Source organism: Vulpes lagopus, chromosome 8 (assembly GCF_018345385.1).
Source record: "Vulpes lagopus strain Blue_001 chromosome 8, ASM1834538v1, whole genome shotgun sequence".
In the NCBI taxonomy this organism is placed as follows: Eukaryota; Metazoa; Chordata; class Mammalia; order Carnivora; family Canidae; genus Vulpes; species Vulpes lagopus.
Genome location: NC_054831.1, coordinates 52189402 through 52213872, shown reverse-complemented (window position 1 = coordinate 52213872; position 24471 = coordinate 52189402). Strand labels below are relative to the sequence as shown.

At 38.1% G+C, this 24471-nt stretch overlaps 1 protein-coding gene across 1 annotated transcript in view; it reads right to left on the bottom strand.

Moving 5' to 3' along the window:
• Positions 1 to 462: 462 nt before the first annotated feature.
• The window catches only part of LOC121497722 (MAM and LDL-receptor class A domain-containing protein 1-like), a 417847-nt gene continuing 393838 nt past the window's right edge, over positions 463 to 24471 (bottom strand). The window contains 2 exon segments of the mRNA XM_041767461.1: positions 463 to 871; positions 3441 to 3523. Of these exon segments, the coding sequence (XP_041623395.1) occupies positions 866 to 871; positions 3441 to 3523 (89 nt within the window). The 3' untranslated portion in view covers positions 463 to 865.

The window sequence follows — 24471 nt, the reverse complement described above, 5'->3', positions numbered from 1 at the left end:
GCATAAAGGTTTTGAAAACATTCCCTGTAATATAAATGGGGATCCTTTCGCCATCTTTAGGATTACTTCCATGAAACCATTAAAAGAAAAGAATGAAGGATGGGACCTTATGAGAAGTAAGCTCTAAATATATTTGTGGCCTACAAAACAGGGAAAGGTATGAGTTATGAAGCCTTGGAAAGAAAAGACCAAAATAAGTGACAATGAAGATGAAAGACTAGAAGAAAAGGGAAAGGTGAGGAGAAAGAGGAGCTTAAAAAGGAGGAAACAAAAGACTCAGGCAGAGGAAGGAAGAAATGGATAATTCTATTCAATTTCTTTAAAAATTTTTTAACTTTTTAAGTAGGCTCCATTCCCAACATTGGGCTTGAACTCACAATCCTGAGATCAAGAGTCACATGCTCTACTGAACGAGCCAGCCAGGTGTCCCTGAATAGATAATCTTAAAATAACATTTGTGGTGATATTACAAATTATTATTTTTCTTATATATTTCTCTAGTTTCTATGACTTTTATAAGAGCATTCATAGCTTTTTAAATTCAATGGCTTTTTTTCCCCCAATTTTATATGAAAACTACACATAGTCCGTCTGCTCTCTAATTTGGTCTTTACAATAGTAGTGGCTTAAGATAAGGTGATGTAGCAGGAATTTGGAAGCTGCTTAATACAGTTCCTAAAAACATGTTCAGAATGCGTGGTCACTTACGTTGTATGATCCACCAATGGCCTGTGATTTTCTTCCCCATGATGAATACTGGTTCCATTACCAAGTCCCCATCTGAATGTGTTTGAATCTTGAATTAGCATTTCTGGAATTGACTGGTACCAATTACACAGTCTTCCTTTTTCAAAGCTGCAAACTTTCATAACTTGAATAGAGTAAAACAAAGACAAGATGAACTAATCACAATAAATGTATCAATAAATGGCAACTTACCTGTAACAGGCACTTTTTTACTGTTGGGTTTCTTTTCTTAGTTATCTTTTAAGCATAATTAAAATAATTAGACAAATGATTTATATAATCACTAGAAGAGTTTTAAAGAAATCTATGTGCACTATATTCAAATATCTACAGTAGCTATAACATGGGCATAAATGCATATAATAAAAAAATTGTTCTGATAAGGAGGTGAGATTTTAATTAGGTCCTAGAATAGCAACCTAAGCATTGCCAGTTTCTCTTCACATAACATTGATGTTACTTACCAAGGTCTGGTAAGTCCATTCTTTTGCCAAAGTATTATTAAAAGTCTAAACTTCAGTTAAGTCTTTGAAGCGGTCAGTCCAAATTTCAAACTACTTTAATTCAAAGCAGTAATATTTTCCTTGAATTTTTTCAATATTCTTGTAATGACTGTATTCTAGTATCACATGCAACTACAACTCCATTGATTTTTGAAATACATAGGCTCTCTGTGAAATGTTCTTTCTTTCTCTCTAAACATGCCCATGTGTCTTAAATTCTCCACTGTTCTTGTGTATACTACAGAAGACTCCAACTTTTAAGTGGCATAGGCAGTGTTGGCAAACCACCACCATCACTTAGAAACTTGAGTTCATGATTTAATGTAAAGTTTGAGAAGGAAACACTCCATCAAAAAAAGTGATTTTTAATCACAACATTCAGTTATGTTATTTAATCTCTGACATTAATAGTGATCATATAATTATCTTGTGAAGAGATTTAAATAAATTTTTTTGTTTCAGAAGTAGAGTTCAGTGGTTCATCAGTTGCAATAGCACCCAGAGTTCATTACATCAAATGCCCTCCTTATTGCCCATCACCCAGATACCCTCCAATCCCCACCCACCGGAGATTTAAAAATCAATAGTATTCTGTTCTTCATATCATTAAAAAAGAAATGAATCACAGATTTTTCTTAAATTAGGGAGCATAAAGTTTTAGTCAAGCAAGATGAGTGAGCCTGAAGATCTGCTGTACAACACTATACCTGGTCAACAATAATATATTGTGCACTTAAAAGTTTGTTAAGAGAGTAGCATTCATGCTGTATTCTTTACACAATAAAAAGCATTGGAAAATGTAAGATCAAAGATAACAGGCAGACATAACATTTCATCTTACAAAAAGATGGAGGAAGCAAGATCACATAATTTGTTCAGAATGAAGTAATAATTCAGTTCATGTGTATTCAAAGTAAATTAATAACCCCAAGATTTTAGAATAGTAATTTAGTAGGAGATATCCATTCAGGACATTTAAAGAACTTTATCAAAACGGCTCACCCCATCATAAATGATGTTACTAAAATTGCAAAGTTGAACTAAGAAGAAAATCAGTATTCACTAAAGACACTCATTAGGTATAATTAACAGGATTCTGTGTAAGCTTTCAGAAATGCCACAATTTATGTATGATCATAACAGGATTTGGTCTTCCCAGGAGGAAGTTTGAATACCACAACACCTTCCGTTATATTATCTCCCATCTCCAGTATGTATCCCTAGTCAACTTGAGTTAATTACTATCTCGTCTCATCCAGAGTGAGTTAGCTTTTATTTTTTTTGAGTTTGGGGGTCTAGATAAGTTAGTTAATTTACTGTGTATTCTTACATTAAAAAGCATTTCATTTGCTAAATTAAAATAAACATGAACCTAATTTGACTTTCTAAGTTTTAGAATTTCTTCACAATGCTGGCAGAAGGAATAGAGCTTCATTACACTCTGTATTATGTGCATGGTCTGAACCCTTAATATCATCAAGACACTTGAGAAATATACTATAGGAAATTCATATACTATCCAATAAATAGAGAAGGGGAAAAATGGCAAAAGTATTCACTCCTTCTGATCTTGCACTTTGCCCATTCAGACCCAGATCAATTTTTTTCCTCTATGACTGTATCTTTGGCTGAGAAGTTCACTTTTAGATTAAACATTTGCCTTAGAAGATATAAATTGGCACATGCCAGTAAGTTCCAGAAAAAGGGGCCCATCTGTATTAAAATTGGGTCTTATGAATTCTACACATTTAACATAGTATTCATTTTATATTTTGCTAATGGCAAATAGCAAATATTTGCTATTAGCAAAATATAAACAAATTCATCTAATTTGAGAGTATTAAAATACTTTCACTTTGACCATTCCTATTTCATGAGTGTGAGGAGTAGAATAGAGACAAACAGGGGGTGGATAGCAAAGAACTAGTAAATCATAGTCCCAGAGTCAAGTAATATCCTTGAATCCAAACGTCAATTAAAAAAAAAAATTACCTCTTGTTTGAGCATCATAGACGATTGCATGCTGATTCTTCTATAATTTGCTATACAAACAGCTTTTATATTAAAACCTCATGTAAGCTAAGTAGAAAATTTCTAACTATGGCACTAGGCCATGCTACTTAAAGATTATACAGGTATTGTTTTATCTGTTTCATGGCTATATTTAATACAAAATAGAAATTCACTTACCACAGAATGATTCATCTGATTGGTCAGGACAGTCATATCTAAAATCACACTTCTGGACTTTTTCAACACAGTGACCATCGGACCTGCAAACAAATTCATTATCTGTACAGTTGTGTGGAGGTAATGTTACTGGAGCGGACATTTCTGGTGGAGTTGGGAGGTCCACTGGCAAGTTACCTTGATAAGAGATAACGTACAGGCATGATTCAATAGATTTTCCATTTAAGATTTTACACAATAAGTTTTTCTAAGTATGTTTCACATTGTATATTATAAAAATATTCAGTACTCTTTGGTAATAAGCTGAATTTCATGGAGTTTGGAGTCCTCAGTCTTAGTAACAACAAATAACTGCATATAAATAAATGAAGGTGCAGATAGAAATTACTGAAAAACTATTCAGTAATATCAGAATAAATGAGAGGCTCAAGGACAGTGCAGGGAGCAGTGGGAGTCAAGGGAGTCCCAGAGGGTGGCATTAGGAACCAGAGGCAAGGTCTGGTTAAACCTTCTAGTCCACTAGGTAAACTAACTTTGCTCTTCCACTGCTACAATTAATCCAGCAACTCCTCATTCTTGTTATATCTGCTCTCACATATTTAAGATTCATAGTTGCAAGTGAGACCCAAACTAGAGGTATTCACCTGGAAGTATTTATATAATTAATAATTTCTGAAGTTACAGAGCTTAGAAGAAATATATAGAAGTTAATTTATACAGTAGGTTATTCAATCAACACTAATTAATAACACGCTATGTCATGGACATGGTAGGTGCAATGGATTGAAAGCCAAGTCTGCCATCAATGCAGTAAAATTATTTACTGACTAATAGATAAAGCAATTAGATAAATCTTTCATTATAGTTCCACGGGACACATTATGATAAAAAGTATAACACCATGGAGGCAAGAATGACACCTATCCTTTCACTCCTTCATTCTAGCACAATTCACAGACCATGGTACATGGTTGGTACACTATGACTGTGAAACAAATTAATAGATAGACGAGTAGAAGGATGGATGGATGGATGGATGGATGGATGGATGGATGACAGAGTGAATGAATAGATGGACAAATGGAAGATTGCACTGTATATGGAGAACACATGAAAGGCATATATCAGATGGGAGGTAGGGAAGACTTCCTGGAAAAGTAATGTTTTAAGTTTTTAGCTATATATATTTTTTAAAGATTTTATTTATATGAGAGAGAGAAAGAGAGAGTGCACAGGCAGAGGGAGGGGCAGCAGGAGAGGCAGAGGAAGAAGCAGACTCCCTGCTGAGCACAGAGCCCTACACAGGGCTCCATTCCAGGACCCTGAGATCATGACCTGAGCCAAAGTTGGATGCTTGACCAACTGAGCCACCCAGGTGCCCCAAGTTTATAGCTTTAAAAGATGAGGAGTTCCTGTCAAGATGAAAAGGGGTACAAGGTCTTTTGGGGCAATGAGCAAAGATTTGTGTGAAGGCAGAGAAATACACTGGCCCATTGTTTGTGGAATACTGTGAGAATTTGCAGAGAGCATCTTGTGGTGCAGTAAGAATGTGCGTGATAAAGTCACTAGATGTGTAACTTGTTGGGAGACAATTAGCACATCATAAAGAGCTAAGTGGGACCAACTTAGGAGTTTGGAATAAATACAAGAAGCAGTGGAGAAATGCCAATGTATACAATTTCTAATTTAAGAAATACTTATCTGTCATTAGTGTGAAGAATGATTTGCAGGTGGTTCTGACAAGAAGGAGAAAAACTAAGCTTTCACTTTAATTCCAGGCAACTAATAAACCAAAGCAGAGAGAGTTTGGAGGAAAGAGCAGAGACCTGAGCAACAGCAAACATCCAGTATCTAGACTGGGAATTCAGGTGCTGTTGGGAATTTGAGGAAGGTCCAATAAATAGCACTTTGTTTCTTAGCTCAAGTTTTGAAATAATTAAGAACTGAGACTGAAATATATAGCAGATAGATCAAAATATCACCTTTTTATGTAAGAGTTGATCATGAAGAAAATGTCCCATACCTATAGACAGGGGGTCTTTTAAAGTATAAAATTCAGAAAGGAACAGACTCTCTAAATTATAACTTGTGCTAGAAACTTCCAAGCCTATCATTGTGAACTACAGCAAGAAGTGAAGTAGATCTTATGCTTCCTTGAACTAAGTAGCTCAAAAAAGAAAAGAAGAAAGTAAGGGAACAGGTATGCATACTGAGGCCCTCCTTACAAATCCAGCAACCCATTGTTACTTTTCCACAGCTGACATTAGGATGCATTCTTAGAGTTTTACTTGCTATGGGTTTTAACAAATGTACAATGATGCTTCCACCATGACAGTGTCATACAGAGTATGCATTAAAATAATCCTTTGTCTCTGCCTTGCCATCCCTCCCCTCCCCAGAAGCCCTGGCAAACATGGATCCTTTTACTGTCCTCATAGCATTCCCTTTCACAGAGTGTCATATAGTGGGAATCATATGTTACCTTTGCAGATTGGCTTCTTCCTCTTAATGATATGCATTTAAGTTTATTCCAGGTCTTTACATGGCTTGACAGTACATTTCTTTCCAGCACTGAATAGTATTCCCTGCTTTAGGGTATTCAACTAAATGAATCATCAGCTAAATATGTATTATATGAATAGTCTATATCTCTTGTCAGGCAGGGCAGTAACGTTGTATATCTTTCTTATTATAAAGTGTTAAGTACTCTACAATACAAATCATTGTACATTTCTTTTTGAACACTTCTTTGTGAACACAAGCCAGAGTATTTCCAAGATAAAACATCTTGAAATGAAATTGCAGTTATAGGGTATGTGATCAGTCAACTTAAGTAGTTATTTCAAAAGTGGTTTTATCCATTTCCATTCAAAAATGTGTGTATTACACATATTCTCAGGATGCAGCTAACACTTGGTATTATCCAATGTAGGAAAGATTTGCCAGTATAATGGGTCTGAAATAAAAATTCTTTTATACTTTAACATGTATTTCCCTAAGTATTGAGACTTTTTTTTAATTTTAGGTTTCACTCAGGTACCTTACTCTAGCTTTTTTTTAAAAAACTTTATTTATTCAAAAGAGGCAGAGACATAGGTAGAGGGAGAACCAGGCTCCCTTGGGAGATCCTGGTGCAGGACTCCACCTCAGGACCTTGGGATCACGACCTGAATCGAAGGCAGATGCTCAACCACCAAGCCACCAAGGTGCCCCCCTTACTCTAGCTTTTAACTAACTTTTAATATCCCTTGTTCTTTTATTCTATTGAATTCTTTGGGTTTTTAAAAATTAATTTATAGGTTTATATCCTATATATACTACACTAATCCTCTGTCATTTACCTAGGTGACAAATATACTCTACTAGTCTATGGTATGCCTTTTCATTTTATACAGTGTCTTTCAAAATAAAAATTTCTAATTTAATGCCTTTCAATTTATCAGTTATTTTCTTTATGGTTTGTACTTTAAAGCTTCACTGGAAAAAATTGTTTCCTGTTTTATCATCAATATTTTTTCTACAATTTCACAAAATTTTGCTAGTTTTGCTCTTCACATTTAGGTTCTTACTCCCTCTGGACTTTACTGTTATCTGTTGTCTGTATAAGATTCTAAATTAAATTTTCTTTATATGAATGGCCAATTTTTGATCTAATGATCTATTGAGCAACTCAAATTTTTCTCACTTTATATTTGATTATGAAACATATTACTCAGATATAAGAATGGATAGAAAACATATGCCTGGTTTAAACAGTAATAAAAAGAATAACCATAAATCTACCATCCAGCCTATGAAATTAAAATTCTCAGCTTTGAACCCTCCACTGTTTCCTTGCAGATCCCACGCCCACATTCCCATCTCTCCAGGATAGCAGTGCACTGAATCTTGTGTTCTCCATTTGCTTTTTTTTTTTAAGATTTTATTTATTTTTAGAAATTGGGCATGTGAGTTGGCTGGGGGGGGAACAATGGCAGAGGGACAAGCAAACTCCATCCTGAACATGGACCCTGACAAGGAGCTTGATTTCATAGCCGTGAGACTATGACCTGAGCCAATATCAAGAATTGGATGTTTGGGACGCCTGGGTGGCTCAGTAGTTGAGCATCTGCCTTCAGCTCCAGGAGTGATCCTGGGGTCTGGGAATAGAGCCTTGCATCCACTCCTCACAGGGAACCTGCTTCTCCCCCTATGTCTCTGCCTCTCTCTCTGTGTATTTCATGAATAAGTAAATAAAATCTTTAAAAAAAAAAAAAGTTGGATGTTTGAGCCACCCAGGTGCTCCGAGTTTTAATTTGCTTTTATCATTTTTCTTAATTTGCATATAAGCCAGATAACTATCTCTGGTGCCTTTTAGCTCATTATGTGATTAACTGGGTTTACATGGTGAACTTCTTAGAACAGTGACTATACACATGGAACACCAGGTAAGCCCTTTTTAAATAAATAAACCATTTAAATTTGAACTTGTATCAATGGACTCATTCTTTATATAACTATTGGCAACCTGATTTACTTCCTCAGCAGTGTGCATTCACCCATCCTTGTTAATTGCAGTGTTGCGGTTCACTTATTTTGACTGCTGTGTATATTTCATGATGTGATCAAATAACATGTATTATTTAGCCATTCTATCATTGGTGGGTTTTTTTTTTTTTAAGCTGATTCTGTTTGAGGTTTTATTTCATACATTTCTCCTGATGTTTCTAGGAGGGCACTTGCTTGGTCACAGAGAATGGAGAACCCTATGGTAATTTATTAGAAAAGGCCAAACTGTTTTCCAAAGTCATGGCATCAATTTCCATACCTCCGAACAGAGCATAAATATTCTGATTGTGTTACACACACATTTATCCATTGGTATATCTAGATTTACCCATGTGTTGCCATTTCTTTGTTGTCTATTCCCTTGTGCATCTCAGCCATTGCTGACCTCATTTTATCTTTGTCTGATGTTCACATTTACATAATTCATTTGTTAAGAGTCTGGTGCAGTAAGTCTTCTTCCGTGTTTGTGGGTATTATCCTCTAAATGCCTTTTTTTGACCCCCATTACTAAAAGAGTTTTGCTTTGCTCTAGACTAACAGGTATTATTTCCCAGAACTTTTTTTTTTTTAAGATTTTTAGTTTTTATTTGATTGAGAGGCAGATAGTGAGAGAGAGCACAAGTAGGGGAGGACTGAGAGAATCAAACTCTGCTGAGCAGGGAGCCTGATGTGGGGCTTGATCTCAGGGTTCTGGGATCATGACCTGAGCCAAAAGCAGACACTCAACCACTGAGCCACCCAGGCACCCCTAATGGTTCACTTTTATACAGTGTGATGCTTTTATTGTTTTTCTAACTCATTTCCATGAGTCAAGCCCTGGATTTATTCCTACTATAATATTTTGCATGAGGCTCACTTCACCTATAAATCTGTACCTTACATTAATTTTAAGCCAGTATAGGCTTTTAAATGACTTATTCATTTTCTTTATTCTCTTTCTGGAACTCCAACAGCTTTTATAATCTACACTTCAAGTAAGTCTACCTTTTCATTTCCGCCATCTATACATATATGGCATTCTGAAATTCTCTCATAGCTATTTTCCCATTAATTATTCAAAACACTGAGGTTATCTTTTAGTTATTTAATTCATCCACTGAGATTTTTATTTCATTGAATTTATTTCTCATTTCAAGAAAGCCAACAGGATTTTTTTTTTTTTTAATGTTCTGCCCTTTAAAAAAAAAAATGTCATGCTATTTTCTTAGGCTTGGAATCCTTTCATATGTTTATTTATCGGCTTTCTGGTTTTGCGTAACTAATCTCCACAGACTTTAGAAGCTCAGATAATAAACACTTATTATTTGGCACAGTTTCCAGGAGTCTGAAGTGTAGAAAAGGCTTAGTTACCTTGGTGTGATTCAGACTCAGGGTCTCATAAGAAATGCTATCAAAGATGTTAGCCAAGGATGTTATCATCTGAAGGCTGGACTGGGGCTGGAATATCTGCTTCTAAGGGAGTTCACTCACAATCCTGAGAAGTTAGTGCTACTACTGGCAGGAGTCTTCTTTCCCCATAGGGCTACTTGACTATCCTTTTCACATGGCGTCTGGCTTCCCCTCAGACTGATCCAAGAGAAGATAGGGGAAGCCTAGATTTGGAAATTATACACTGTCATTGCCATGTGCATCATTATACACAGGTTAGTCCTACTTAGTGTGGGAGGGGACCGGTACACAGGGCACAAACACCAAGAGATGGGGATCGCTGGGAGCTTCTTTGGACTATGGTTACCATAATTTGCTATCTTTTCTTTATCACCTAGTGTACACGAGTTCTTTTAGATCAACTTTGAGTCATCTCTTTTGGAACCCCAGTGGTGCCTCCAGGCAAGGAGTGGTATATCCCCTTTGGCCCTATTTTACTCTTTTCTTCCCTCTCATCTATCCTATATTTTCTTATTTAATTCTAACAGTCACATTATGCCTTCTGTTCTATTTTTTCCATACTCTGTTCCTCTCATCTGGGGATTTGTTTTTTACACTCAACATTTAAATACATGCATATTATATTTGACATTTCTGGGTATATATAGTGTTACAGTGTTCAGATTGCCTGGTCTTTCATATTATTAAAACAGTAGTCATAACTGCATCCTTAGGCCTGATTTCAACTTATATGAGGAAACAGTTCCTCTTAAGAACAAATCATGAACATGAGTGGGTATCAGAAAAAGAAGGCTGATAGGCCAATGCTCAGGAAAAATAGAGACAACTCATTTTGTATATGTACATCAGAAGTGAGCCAGCAATGACAGGTCAAAGGACCAGTACTCTAAAAAAGAAACTAAGACCTTGAAATACTTTGTCCTGTCTTCACTACCCTGTCTACCAGAATTAGTACATCTTAAAAACCAAGTAAGTTCAATACGTTTGTATTTGAGAACAACAGAAGAGTAAACAGAGAAAAGTGTGTCTTTTACTCCAGAGCCAAATTTTGGATATGGTGTTGTTTTAACTATCTATAAAGGTGGAGTTGCAACTGATTCCTTGAGATCTGGCATATAGAAGTAAAACACAGGCCTGAAACATGGTGAGGCCAAGACACAATTTGGAGACTGAGGCATGCAAAGGACTGCATGCTTCCTGACACATTCTCTGACCTGTGCCGATGATCTAGACTTTTCATCTAAAGAGCATGAAAGTCAACTTATTCTACTCTGCAATGATTTCAAGCAGTAATTCCTAAAGTATCATACTCTCAACTCAGGCAATAATAGAGATTACTTCATGTAGTATATGGGTAAGTTCAATTATTTTTTAAACTATGAATTTTGAACAATTTTAACAGTGAAATATACCTAGAATGATATACCTGTCTGTCAGCTTGGGCTGCTATACCAGAATACCATAGACTTGGTGGCTTAAACAAATTTCTCAGAGTTCTGGAGGCTGAAAGTCTAAGATTGGGGTGACAGCATGGTTGAGTTCTTGGTTATGTCCTCTCAGCTTTTTCCTTGGTGCATGTGTGCAGAGAGAGATCTTATGTCTCTTCCTCTTCTCATAAAAGCACTAATTCCTTGATGGGGGCAGCACTTCTGTGACCTACTTTAGCTCTGTTTACCTCTAAAAGCACCCCCCAGTTCCATCCACGTTGATGCAAATAGTGGGTATTTGTGGTTTCTAATTGCTGAGTAATATTCCATTGTATACATAAACCACAGCTTCTTTATCCATTCATCTTTCGATGGACACCGAGGCTCCTTCCACAGTTTGGCTATTGTGGACATTGCTGCTAGAAACATCGGGGTGCAGGTGTCCCGGCGTTTCATTGCATCTGAATCTTTGGGGTAAATCCCCAACAGTGCAATTGCTGGGTCGTAGGGCAGGTCTATTGTTCTCATTCATTTGGGGAATATAAATAATAGTGAAAGGGAATATAAAGGAAGGGAAAAGAAATGTTGGGAAATATCAGGAAGGGAGACAGAACATAAAGACTCCTAACTCTGGGAAACGAACCAGGGGTGGTGGAAGGGGAGGAGGGCGGGGGGTGGGGGTGAATGGGTGATGGGCACTGAGGGGGGCACTTGACGGGATGAGCACTGGGTGTTATTCTGTATGTTGGTAAATTGAACACCAATAAAAATTAATTAAAAAGAAAAAAACTTAAAAAAAAATAGGGGGAGGGGCAAGATGGCGGAGGAGTAGGGTCCCCAAGTCACCTGTCCTCAACAAATTACCTAGAAAACATCCAACCATCCTGAAAATCTACGAATTCGGCCTGAGATTCAAAGAGAGACCAGCTGGAACACTACAGTGAGAGGAGTTCCCGCTTCTATCAAGGTAGGAAGACGGGGAAAAAGAAATAAAGGAACAAAAGGCCTCCGAGGGGAGGGGCCCCGCGAGGAGCCGGGCTGAGGCCGGGGCGAGTGTCCCCAGGACAGGAGAGCCCCGTCCCGGAGGAGCAGGAGCTGCACCGACCTTCCCCGCGGAAAGGCCTCCCGGGGAATTGGCGCAGGATCCCCAGGAGGGCGGGGATGCCCTCGGGCTCCCGGGGTAGGTAACAGAGGAACTGCGCCCCGGGAGATGCGCCGAGCTCCCTAAGGGTTGCAGCGCTCGGCGGGGCCCGGAGCAGCTCGGAGGGGCTCGGGCGGCGGCTCCGCGGAGGGGGCTGCGCGGCTCCGGGAACAGCTCGGAGGGGCTCGGGCGGAGGAAGAAGCTCCGCGGAGGGGGCTGCGGGGCGGGAGCGCGAATCCAACAGCGCAGGCCCCGGAGCACAGGGCGCCGAGACACAGCCCAGGATCCGGCCTCCCCCCAGGACAGGCAGAGGCCGGGAGGGCCCAGGACAGCGAGGACGCTCCTGCCTGGAACTGAGCAGATCAGCGGCCCCACCCGGGAGCCCCCAGGCCCTGCAGACGGAGAGCCCCGGAGCTACTGCGGGAGCTGACTCCAGGGTCCCAGAGCTGCCCCCGCCACTGTGGCTTCCTCCCGGGCCTCACGGGGTGAACAACCCCCACTGAGCCCTGCACCAGGCAGGGGCAGAGCAGCTCCCCCAAGTGCTAACACCTGAGAATCTGCACAGCAGGCCCCTCCCCCAGAAGACCAGCGAGACGGACCAGTTCCAGGGGAAGTCAAGGGACTTAAAGTATACAGAATCGGAAGATACTCCCCCGTGGTTTTTTTTTTGTTGTTGTTGTTGTTTTGTTTTTGTTTTGTGCTTTTTTTTTCTTTCTTTCTTCTTGATTTCTGATTGCTTCCCCCACCCCACACCACCCCTTTTTTTTTCTTTATTCTCCTTTCTTTCTCTTTCTCTTTTTCTTCACCCCCCCTTTTTTTTTCTTATTTCTCTTTTTCTCTTTCCTTTCCTTCTCTCTCTTTTTCTCCTTTTCCCAATACAACTTGTTTTTGGCCACTCTGCACTGAGCAAAATGACTAGAAGGAAAACCTCACCTCAAGAAAAAAAAAAGAATCAGAAACAGCCCTCTCTCCCACAGAGTTACAAAATCTGGATTACAATTCACTGTCAGAAAGCCAATTCAGAAGCACTATTATACAGCTACTGGTGGCTCTAGAAAAAGGCATAAAGGACTCAAGAGACTTCATGACTGCAGAATTTAGATCCAATCAGGCAGAAATTAAAAATCAATTAAATGAGATGCAATCCAAGCTAGAAGTCCTAACGACGAGGCTTGACGAGGTGGAAGAACGAGTGAGTGACATAGAAGACAAGTTGATGGCAAAGAGGGAAACTGAGGAAAAAAGAGACAGGCAATTAAAAGACCATGAGGATAGATTAAGGGAAATAAATGACAGCCTGAGGAAGAAAAACCTACGTTTAATTGGGGTTCCTGAGGGCGCCGAAAGGGACAGAGGGCCAGAATATGTATTTGAACAAATCCTAGCTGAAAACTTTCTGAATCTGGGAAGGGAAACAGGCATTCAGATCCAGGAAATAGAGAGATCCCCCCCTAAAATCAACAAAAACCGTTCAACACCTCGACATTTAATAGTGAAGCTTGCAAATTCCAAAGATAAGGAGAAGATCCTTAAAGCAGCAAGAGAAAAAAAGTCCCTGACTTTTATAGGGAGGAATATTAGGGTAACAGCAGACCTCTCCACAGAGACCTGGCAGGCCAGAAAGGGCTGGCAGGATATATTCAGGGTCCTAAATGAAAAGAACATGCAACCAAGAATACTTTATCCAGCAAGGCTTTCATTCAAAATGGAAGGAGAGATAAAGAGCTTCCAAGACAGGCAGGAACTGAAAGAATATGTAACCTCCAAACCAGCTCTGCAAGAAATTTTAAGGGGGACTCTGAAAATTCCCCTTTAAGAAGAAGTTCAGTGGAACAATCCACAAAAACAAGGACTGAATAGATATGATGACACTAAACTCATATCTCTCAATAGTAACTCTGAACGTGAACGGGCTTAATGACCCCATCAAAAGGCGCAGGGTTTCAGACTGGATAAAAAAAGCAGGACCCATCTATTTGCTGTCTACAAGAGACTCATTTTAGACAGAAGGACACCTACAACCTGAAAATAAAAGGTTGGAGAACCATTTACCATTCAAATGGTCCTCAAAAGAAAGCAGGGGTTGCCATCCTTATATCAGATAAATTAAAATTTACCCCGAAGACTATAGTGAGAGATGAAGAGGGACACTATCTCATACTCAAAGGATCTATCCAACAAGAGAACTTAACAATCCTCAATATATATGCCCCAAATGTGGGAGCTGCCAAATATTTAAACCAATTAATAACCAAACTGAAGAAATGCTTTGATAATAATACACTTATACTTGGTGACTTCAATCTAGCTCTCTCTATACTAGATAGGTCTTCTGAGCACAACATATCCAAAGAAACGAGAGCTTTAAATGATACACTGGACCAGATGGATTTCACAGATATCTACAGAACTTTACATCCAAACTCAACGGAATACACATTCTTCTCAAGTGCACATGGAACTTTCTCCAGAATAGACCACATACTGGGTCACAAATCAGGTCTGAACCGATACCAAAAGATCGGGATAGTCCCCTGTATATTCTCCGACCATAATGCCTTGAAATTAGAACTCAATCACAACAAGAAGTTTGGAAGGACCACAAACACGTGGAGGTTAAGGACCATCCTGCTAAAAGATGAAAAGGTCAACCAGGAAATTAAGGAAGAATTAAAAAGATTCATGGAAACTAATGAGAATGAAGATACAACCGTTCAAAATCTTTGGGATGCAGCAAAAGCAGTCCTGACGGGGAAATACATCGCAATACAAGCATCCATTCAAAAACTGGAAAGAACGCAAATTCAAAAGCTCACCTTACACATAAAGGAACTAGAGAAAAAGCAACAAATAGACCCCACCCCCAGAAGAAGAAGACAGTTAATTAAAATTCGAGCAGAACTCAATGATATCGAGACCAAAAGAACTGTGGAACAGATCAACAGAACCAGGAGTTGGTTCTTTGAAAGAATTAATAAGATAGATAAACCATTAGCCAACCTTATTAAAAAGAAGAGAGAGAAGACTTAAATTAATAAAATCATGAATGAGAAAGGAGAGATCACTACCAACACCAAGGAAATACAAACGATTTTAAAAACATATTATGAACAGCTGTACGCCAATAAATTAGGAAATCTAGAAGAAAAGGACCCATTCCTGGAAAGCCACAAACTACCAAAACTGAAGCAGGAAGAAATAGAAAACCTGAACAGGCCAATAACCAGGGAGGAAATTGAAGCAGTCATCAAAAACCTCCCAAGACACAAGAGTCCAGGGCCAGATGGCTTCCCAGGGGAATTCTATCAAACGTTTAAAGAAGAAATCATACCTATTCTACTAAAGCTGTTTGGAAAGATAGAAAGAGATGGAGTACTTCCAAATTCGTTCTATGAGGCCAGCATCACCTTAATTCCGAAACCAGACAAAGACCCCACCAAAAAGGAGAATTACAGAACAATATCCCTGATGAACATGGATGCAAAAATTCTCAACAAGATACTAGCTAATAGGATCCAACAACACATTAAGAAAATTATTCACCATGACCAAGTAGGATTTATCCCGGGGACACAAGGCTGGTTCAACACTCGTAAAACCATCAGTGTGATTCATCATATCAGCAAGAGAAAAACCAAGAACCATATGATACTCTCATTAGATGCAGAGAAAGCATTTGACAAAATACAGCATCCATTCCTGATCAAAACCCTTCAGAGTGTTGGGATAGAGGGAACTTTCCTCGACATCTTAAAAGCCATTTACGAAAAGGCCACAGCAAATATCATTCTCACTGGGGAAGCACTGGGAGCCTTTCCCCTAAGATCAGGAACAAGACAGGGATGTCCACTCTCACCACTGCTGTTCAACATAGTTCTGGAAGTCCTCGCCTCAGCAATCAGACAACAAAAAGACATTAAAGGCATTCAAATTGGCAAAGAAGAAGTCAAACTCTCCCTCTTCGCCGATGACATGATACTCTACATAGAAAACCCAAAAGCCTCCACCCCAAGATTGCTAGAACTCATACAGCAATTTGGTAGCGTGGCAGGATACGAAATCAATGCCCAGAAATCAATGGCATTTCTATACACTAACAATGAGACTGAAGAAAGAGAAATTAAGGAGTCGATCCCATTTACAATTGCACCCAAAAGCATAAGATACCTAGGAATAAACCTAACCAAAGAGGTAAAAGATCTATACCCTAAAAACTATAGAACACTTCTGAAAGAAATTGAGGAAGACACAAAGAGATGGAAAAATATTCCATGCTCATGGATTGGCAGAATTAATATTGTAAAAATGTCAATGTTACCCAGGGCAATTTACACGTTTAATGTAATCCCTATCAAAATACCATGGACTTTCTTCAGAGAGCTAGAACAAATTATTTTAAGATTTGTGTGGAATCAGAAAAGACCCCGAATAGCCAGGGGAATTTTAAAAAAGAAAACCATAGCTGGGGGCATCACAATGCCAGATTTCAGGTTGTACTACAAAGCTGTGGTCATCAAGACAGTGTGGTACTGGCACAAAAACAGACACATAGATCAATGGAACAGAATAGAGAACCCAGAAGTGGACCCTGAAATGTATGGTCAACTAATATTTGATAAAGGAGGAGAGACTATCCATTGGAAGAAAGACAGTCTCTTCAATAAATGGTACTGGGAAAATTGGACACCCACATGCAGAAGAATGAAACTGGACCACTCTCTTTCACCATACACAAAGATAAACTCAAAATGGATGAGAGATCTAAATGTGAGACAAGAGTCCATCAAAATCATAGAAGAGAACATAGGCAACACCCTTTTTGAGCTCGGCCATAGTAACTTCTTGCAAGATACATCCACAAAGGCAAAAGAAACAAAAGCAAAAATGAACTATTGGGACTTCATCAAGATAAGAAGCTTTTGCACAGCAAAGGATACAGTCAACAAAACTAAAAGACAACCTACAGAATGGGAGAAGATATTTGCAAATGACATATCAGATAAAGGGCTAGTTTCCAAAATCTATAAAGAACTTATTAAACTCAACACCAAAGAAGCAAAGAATCCAATCATGAAATGGGCAAAAGACATGAAGAGAAATCTCACAGAGGAAGACATAGACATGGCCAACATGCACTTGAGAAAATGCTCTGCATCACTTGCCATCAGGGAAATACAAATCAAAACCACAATGAGATACCACCTTACACCAGTGAGAATGGGGAAAATTAACAAGGAGGAAACAACAAATGTTGGAGAGGATGCGGAGAAAAGGGAACCCTCTTACACTGTTGGTGGGAATGTGAACTGGTGCAGCCACTCTGGAAAACTGTGTGGAGGTTCCTCAAAGAGTTAAAAATAGACCTGCCCTACGACCCAGCAATTGCACTGTTGGGGATTTACCCCAAAGATTCAGATGCAATGAAACGTCGGGACACCTGCACCCCGATGTTTCTATCAGCAATGGCTGCAATAGCCAAACTGTGGAAGGAGCCTCGGTGTCCATCGAAAGATGAATGGATAAAGAAGATGTGGTTTATGCATACAATGAAATATTACTCAGCAATTAGAAACGACAAATACCCACCATTTGCTTCTACGTGGATGGAACTGGAGGGTATTATGCTGAGTGAAATAAGTCAATCGGAGAAGGACAAACAGTGTATGTTCTCATTCATTTGGGGAATATAAATAATAGTGAAAGGGAATATAAAGGAAGGGAAAAGAAATGTTGGGAAATATCAGGAAGGGAGACAGAACATAAAGACTCCTAACTCGGGGAAACGAACTAAGGGTGGTGGAAGGGGAGGAGGGCGGGTGTTGGAGGGGAATGGGTGACGGGCACTGAGGTGGACACTTGACGGGATGAGCACTGGGTGTTTTTCTGTATGTTGGTAAATTGAACACCAATAAAAATTAATTAAAAAATAAAATAAAATAAAAATAAAAAAATAAAATAAATAAATAAAAGCACCCCCCATACCTTCCAAACAGCATCCCATTGGGTTTGAGAGTTTCAACATATGAATACTGGTAGGACATAAACATTCAGTCCATTGCAAAGGTTATGATGAGTATTGCTAACCTATACTTGCTTAAAAGGCTAGAGTTGATAGCAATGATAGAGTTAAGTCTCTTTAAACAAACAGCTTTGCATATTAAACAAAATTGCAAAGGTGAAATGCAGATGACTGAAATTTACACTCACTAAGAAGCAGAGATTAGTATAGCTGATCTGATCCTCCATATCCCTAAGCCACAGGGAAACCAACTCACCTGCACACCTGTCATCCTAAGAAAAGGACTCGGGCTCCAGATGGACCCAATGTTCTAACTTCTTGCTCTATGAATACTTGTAGCAAATATAATTCATGCTGCCCTAATATAATCTTTCCAATTAAGGAGATTTTCCAATTGGTTTTATACTAGACTTCATTCCCTACAGCCATTCCTGCATTGGTAATTAAGAAAATAAAACCAATATTTTAACATCTCTAGTCCTTGATAAATTATCACTGCCTTTAATTTACCATAACTGTGTGAATTACCTGACTAATATGTCTAGTTGTTCTTCCTCTATGTCCAGGTGATAATATCTATGTTTTTCTTGTGACTTCTGATGTTAAGAGATATATTCAATTTAAAAACCTAAAAGTCTACTTGAAGTTTAAATATAATCGATCTTCAGACAATTGAAAAATCTGAAATATCTCTAAGAGAAAAGTGTACGTTCTTCCTATTGCACTGAATACAGCAATTTGGTCATACCCACAAGGTAAAACAACTATACTCAGCATAAGTGTACTGAATGCCTGTGTTAGGTCTCCTTTCCAGGACAGTAGGTTTTACTAAAACTTAGCTATTCTCTGGATATGATTTATAACAACTATGTGATATAGCTATTTACCACACATTATGCAATTCCTTTTTTCTCTGTCTACAGTAACAAATCCACTCTTTTTCAAATGTTATTGCTTTCACTCATGTATCCAATGAAATTTTCTAGGTGGCACAGAGTATTTTCCATCTTTAAAGATACTGTATCATACATGAATGTGACTACAACTAGACTGAAGTAGAAGTTGAACAATTTTCAAGCTAAAAATCTAAGTACTTTAACAGCCTTATGCTGTTTAAATTAGCATTTCCCTCAATTAAAAGATGACAAAATAAAGTTTTAACTATAAAATAGATTAAAGTTATTTATTTGCCCGATTTTATTTTCTAGAAACAATTAAAAATAGTAAGTTGAATGGACCACAGGCTTTGGCCAATTTTTCCCCTATATATTTGCTAATATTTTCTATATATTTCTATATATTGTTAATATTCCTATATATTTCCTATATTTTTCAAGACTACACCAAACCTGCTAAAATCAGAATATTTAAGATTGCAAACATGAGTCTCAAATTTCTTGATTTTTTGTCTTGAATCTTTTATTGAACTGTAAATATTTCCAACAATTTGCATTTTTTTCAGAGTCTGTATTTCCTTTTGAAAGATATGGAAGAAAGACCTTAAAACAAAATGCTTTTTTGGAATGTATTATTCTGAGACAAATAGATACACCTAACAGCTTAACATTCTAAGGTAAAAAGCTGCAGGCAAGATCTTAAAAATGAAGACAAAAGTACCCAAACTTTTCCCCTTGCCTTTTCATTTGCACTGAAGCAAACATTACTCTTTGTAGAAAGAAGGGGGACTTGAACAAGCATTTATACACAAAGCTGGTGAGACACTGAGGGTAATGAGGAGGGATGCCAAAAATTTAATCAGCTCATTTTAAAAATGACAATAACAAAAAACATTCAGACATCATAAAATTATGCTTAAGTATCCTATAAATAGTTACCATACTCTCTAAATTTTAAGCCATCATCAGTTGCAAGATACACTACTAACTTTGTTAACAACTTTCCTGAAAAATAATACACTAATATCTTTGGATACTGATATTCATTCTAATAATTGATATTTTTACAAGTAATAATTTTTATATTGCTGAATTCTGTATTTTTAGAATAGGATGAAAAACATGTAGGCAATTTCTTTTCAGTTTGTAAACAGTATGTTGTGATCCCATGCAGTTATGACTTTAGCTTTACAAATACCCCAGCTGTCTCACAAATAATCCTTGAAGCAAGATAGAAATTGCCACATGTGTTCTGCCGAAGGGAACTTTTTTCTTGCTTTTTGCATGTAGTATGGAAAAAGAATAATGCAAAACAGATATTTCCTTTGGGGTACTTATTTTTAAATCTGAATATTGACTGGCAATAATACTTTCTTAATAATAATCTATTCTAATGATCTGATTCAAAGTGAGGGTATTTGACTTTGCCATAATCCTCCATCATTGTCTATTCGGGGAATGAACAACATCATCATACGCTGATGCAAAAAAATCATAGGATTCTATTGCATGGTTAAGTTTGTCTACTTTCCCTAGAAATGCAATTAATCTTGTTTAAAAAGTCTTTCCTCTAGTATCCTTCTGGATTGGTTTTAAAATAAGAATCTACATTCATCAAGATATTGAAACAAAGAAGCTACAATCCATAATAGAGAATGGATTTGAAAATTAAGTTAGAAACAACTGGAAGGGAGAAATTGAGAAAGAGTTGACCTGGAAAAGTAAATAATGCTGTTGGAAAAAGTTAAAGGAAACTAAGTTGGTGGCATACATACTCCTGGGGGAAAAATAATGAAAGTTTGCAGTTAAAAGGTTACCATTTGAGTCAACACTGTTTTGAACTAAGGTAACAATGGAGAAAAAACTGAAAAAATATTGTGAAGTTGGAGTCAGCAAGGTTTGCAAGTAGGCAATGTTAAAGGAAAAGTCAAAGAATACTGTGGAATTTCAATCCTGGCTTGCTAGAAAATAGTAATATCATTAGAGGAACAAGGAATGAGGGGGAAAGAGGCTGATTTTGAGGGAATAGGCAAAAATGAAATAAGTAACTTCTTATGGACACTTAGTATAAAATAAAAGTTGCAAGTAATGTGCCGATTCATACCTTGGGGATTAGGTGAATATTTTGCATCTGTGTGTGTGTATTTTTAAGTTTTTGTTTTGGTTTATTAGCCAAGGAAGAAAAGTGCTGTAGATAAATAATCAGCTTATACTGGAAACAAATCAATGTCTGTGAGGGAATCTATATGCCCTGATCCCATCTCAGCTAACAGAAGAAAAAAATTGATAATCATCAAAAGCAATATTTTTATTGAAAACCAAATTTCTATTTGTATTTTCATCTTATGGCAAGATGACATAAAATTCCTTTAAGAAACCTATAGTTTCAACAGGCTCTGTGGTTTCAACCCAGTGTTTCTTTTGTTATGAAGCCAACATTAAAACCACACAGTTCAGGCAGTTTTTTAAATTCCATATTTTTTTTGTCGAAAACTTGAACCAGAAAATCAGGACAAATGATCTATAACTGATACTTCGTATCTCTGCTTCTGAGTCTGGCCACCCTTCTCTCTCTCCTTTGAAATCATCAGCCACAGAATATAAGTAAGCAAGATAACTAGAGTAGCAACAGTATTGGCAGTAGTTTGTGTTTCCTTTTAATATTCTTTTATGTTATCCTCTGCCACTGGTCTCGGTGATGCTCTCTAAGCTCAGAGTGGGAGGTCATTTGGGAAAAGCCCTGGCCACTGAAATCAAATAAGCTTAGGTGAAACTCTCATTTTCCCCTTCAACTATGTACTGTTATCCATATCATTTATGCTCTTTACTACATTTAATTTTTCACATCTATAAAGTAGAAATTGTATTCTCTTCCTTGTGAGGTTAGTGTTGGATGAGTGATATGAAATGGTTAACACTGTGGTCCTAAGAAGCAGACATAATTTGTCACTTTTTAGCTAGGTAGCCTTGGGCAGGTTATTCCCTTCTCAGTTTGCTCCATAAAATTGGGATAATAAAGATATCAATCCTATCCAACATTTAAGAGCTCTTCACTGGCAATGGACTAGACATTATTCTAGACTCAAAAAGTTAGAGGACTGGGGTGCCTGGGTGACTCAGTCAGTCAAGTGATCGAGTCTTGATTTTGGCTCAGGTCATAATTTCAAGGTTGTGAGATTGAGCCCCACATGAGGCTCTGTGCTGGGCGTGGAGCCTGCTTAAGATCCTCTCTCTCTCCCTCTGCCCTTCTCTACACCTCCACCCCAGCCATTCGCAGGTGTTTATGTATATGCATGCATTCTCTCTCTCTAAAAGAATTAAAATAAATAAAATAATAAAATAAAATGTTAGAGGATTATATAAGATGGTACATACGAGTGGTGAATGGTATCAGTTCTCTCTCTCAGAAGGACTTTCCGTATTCCCTACCTTTGCCAAGCTTCTTGTCCATTGAGAATGCTTCCCAACCCCCTTGTTGGGCTTGACCACATGACTTGCTCTGATCAATGCACATGAGCAGACATTATGCATACCATGTCCCAACAGAAGCTTTACATGTGCTTTCTTTTTCCTCTCCTTCTACTTGACAACAGAATATGTCACATAGGACCTTTGTCCTTAGCTTTGATCCCAGATAAACAGAAAAAGTAGTACACTGCTTGAAGCTCTATAGAACTAAAAACATCTATGAATAAATATGTATTTTTGCCATTATTGTTCTATGCCCACTCATATGCTTGAGATCAAGAAATAAATGCTTGTGGTTACAAGCCACTGAGGTTTGGCTTTCAACAAAAGCTGGCATATAACATTGTTTTGCATATGAATATTATTTTAGCAAGAATAACAAACTAAAATATGTAACAAAAGTATATAAGACACTTGAAAAGATACTAGGCATCTATCTACCCATTCACCAACAAATGTTAATATTGAGTAATATTACGTGCCAGAAACTGTTTAAGCTCCTGGAGATAAGGCAGTGATAAGACAAAAATCCCTGCTATCATGTAGCTAACATTATTGTTGGGGAAAATAGAAATTAACCATATGGAGAAAGAAAACGTCAGACAAGGAAGAGACTCTGTGTGTGGAAGGAAGTCAAGTGCCTATCTGGAGGAAGTACATTCCAGGATGAGGGACAAGAAGGTGTAAAAACCCCGAGGCATAAATGGATTGGAGTATTTAAGGATTAGCTAAGAGGATGTATAATTGTCAAGTAGAGGCACAGGGCTGGAAGGTGACGTATGAGAGGTCTGAGGGGACCAGTCAAGCACACCTTGGAAGCTACTATAGAAGTCTGGCTTTTGCTCTGAAAAAAACAGGATGTCATAGGAAGACACTGATGATAGGATGACGTGATCTTATCTAAGTTTGAAAAATGATAAGTCTGCCTGCTGCTTTGAGAACAGATTATATTCTCAAGGGTAGAAGCAGAGATAATTTAAAAGGCAACTATAATAATCCATGCAGACACAACAGTGGCTTGGGAGGGGAGAGTAATGAGAAGTGGCCGACTCTTGATATATCTGAAGCTAGTGGCAAACCAGATTTGTTCATGAAAAATAAACAAGTAGAAATATATTGTCATTTACTGAGAAAGGGAGGCATGGAAGAATGGCAAGACTGAGGGGACAATTAATAATCAAGAATTCACTTGCAGCCATGGAGATATAAGGGTCAACTCATTGAATTATTGATTTCCTTTTTGCCTGACCTTGTCCAGAGAGGGATTTGGCTTTGTGCAGAGTTCTTCAGAAACCACTACATGGAGTGGCTAAGGGAATTAATCCTGCCAGGATGATGAGGTGGAGGATCAGAGCTGAGTCCCAGAGCTACAACTGAAAGAACTGGTATCCAGCCCTGATTATGTCCAGGGAGAGGCTGGTGTTCTTCCAACCAAGAACACTACATTGATGGAGCAGGACTAAAGGTTAAGTTTTCAGCACTTGTGAGTGCTCACTACATGGATTATTGCAATTCATTTTTAAATTATCTTGCCTCTGATCTCTTCAAGAAGGAAACTGTGGGGATCCCTGGGTGGCGCAGCGGTTTGGAGCCTGCCTTTGGCCCAGGGCGCGATCCTGGAGACCCGGGATCGAATCCCACATCAGGCTCCCGGTGCATGGAGCCTGCTTCTCCCTCCGCCTGTGTCTCTGCCTCTCTCTCTCTCTCTGTGACTATCATAAATAAAAAAAAAAAAAAGAAGGAAACTGTGCTCCCCACCTTGCCATACTGAGCCTACAGCCTCGGTATCAGGATTACCCAAGAGCTTGATAACCAGTAGATTATTACACACTGCCTGGAATGAGCTTTTCCTGGGGTGTTTTAGTTTTATTTTAATTTATTGTAGGCTTGTTTTAGGTTATTTCCCTTCATTACCTTCGAGATGTCTACCAGACATCTAAGTTGAGATGTTTAATAGGGAATTAGTATACAAGTCTGGATTTGAGGGTGAAGGTTGAGAATGGGGACAAATCTAGGAAACTTATATTTGTTTTTTAATAAAAGAAAGGCATAACATGGAGAAGAAGCAGTTGACAACAATCCTTAGGAATATTTAGTGTGGGATGACAGGAAAACATCTCTCAATGTAACTGAGAGATTAATA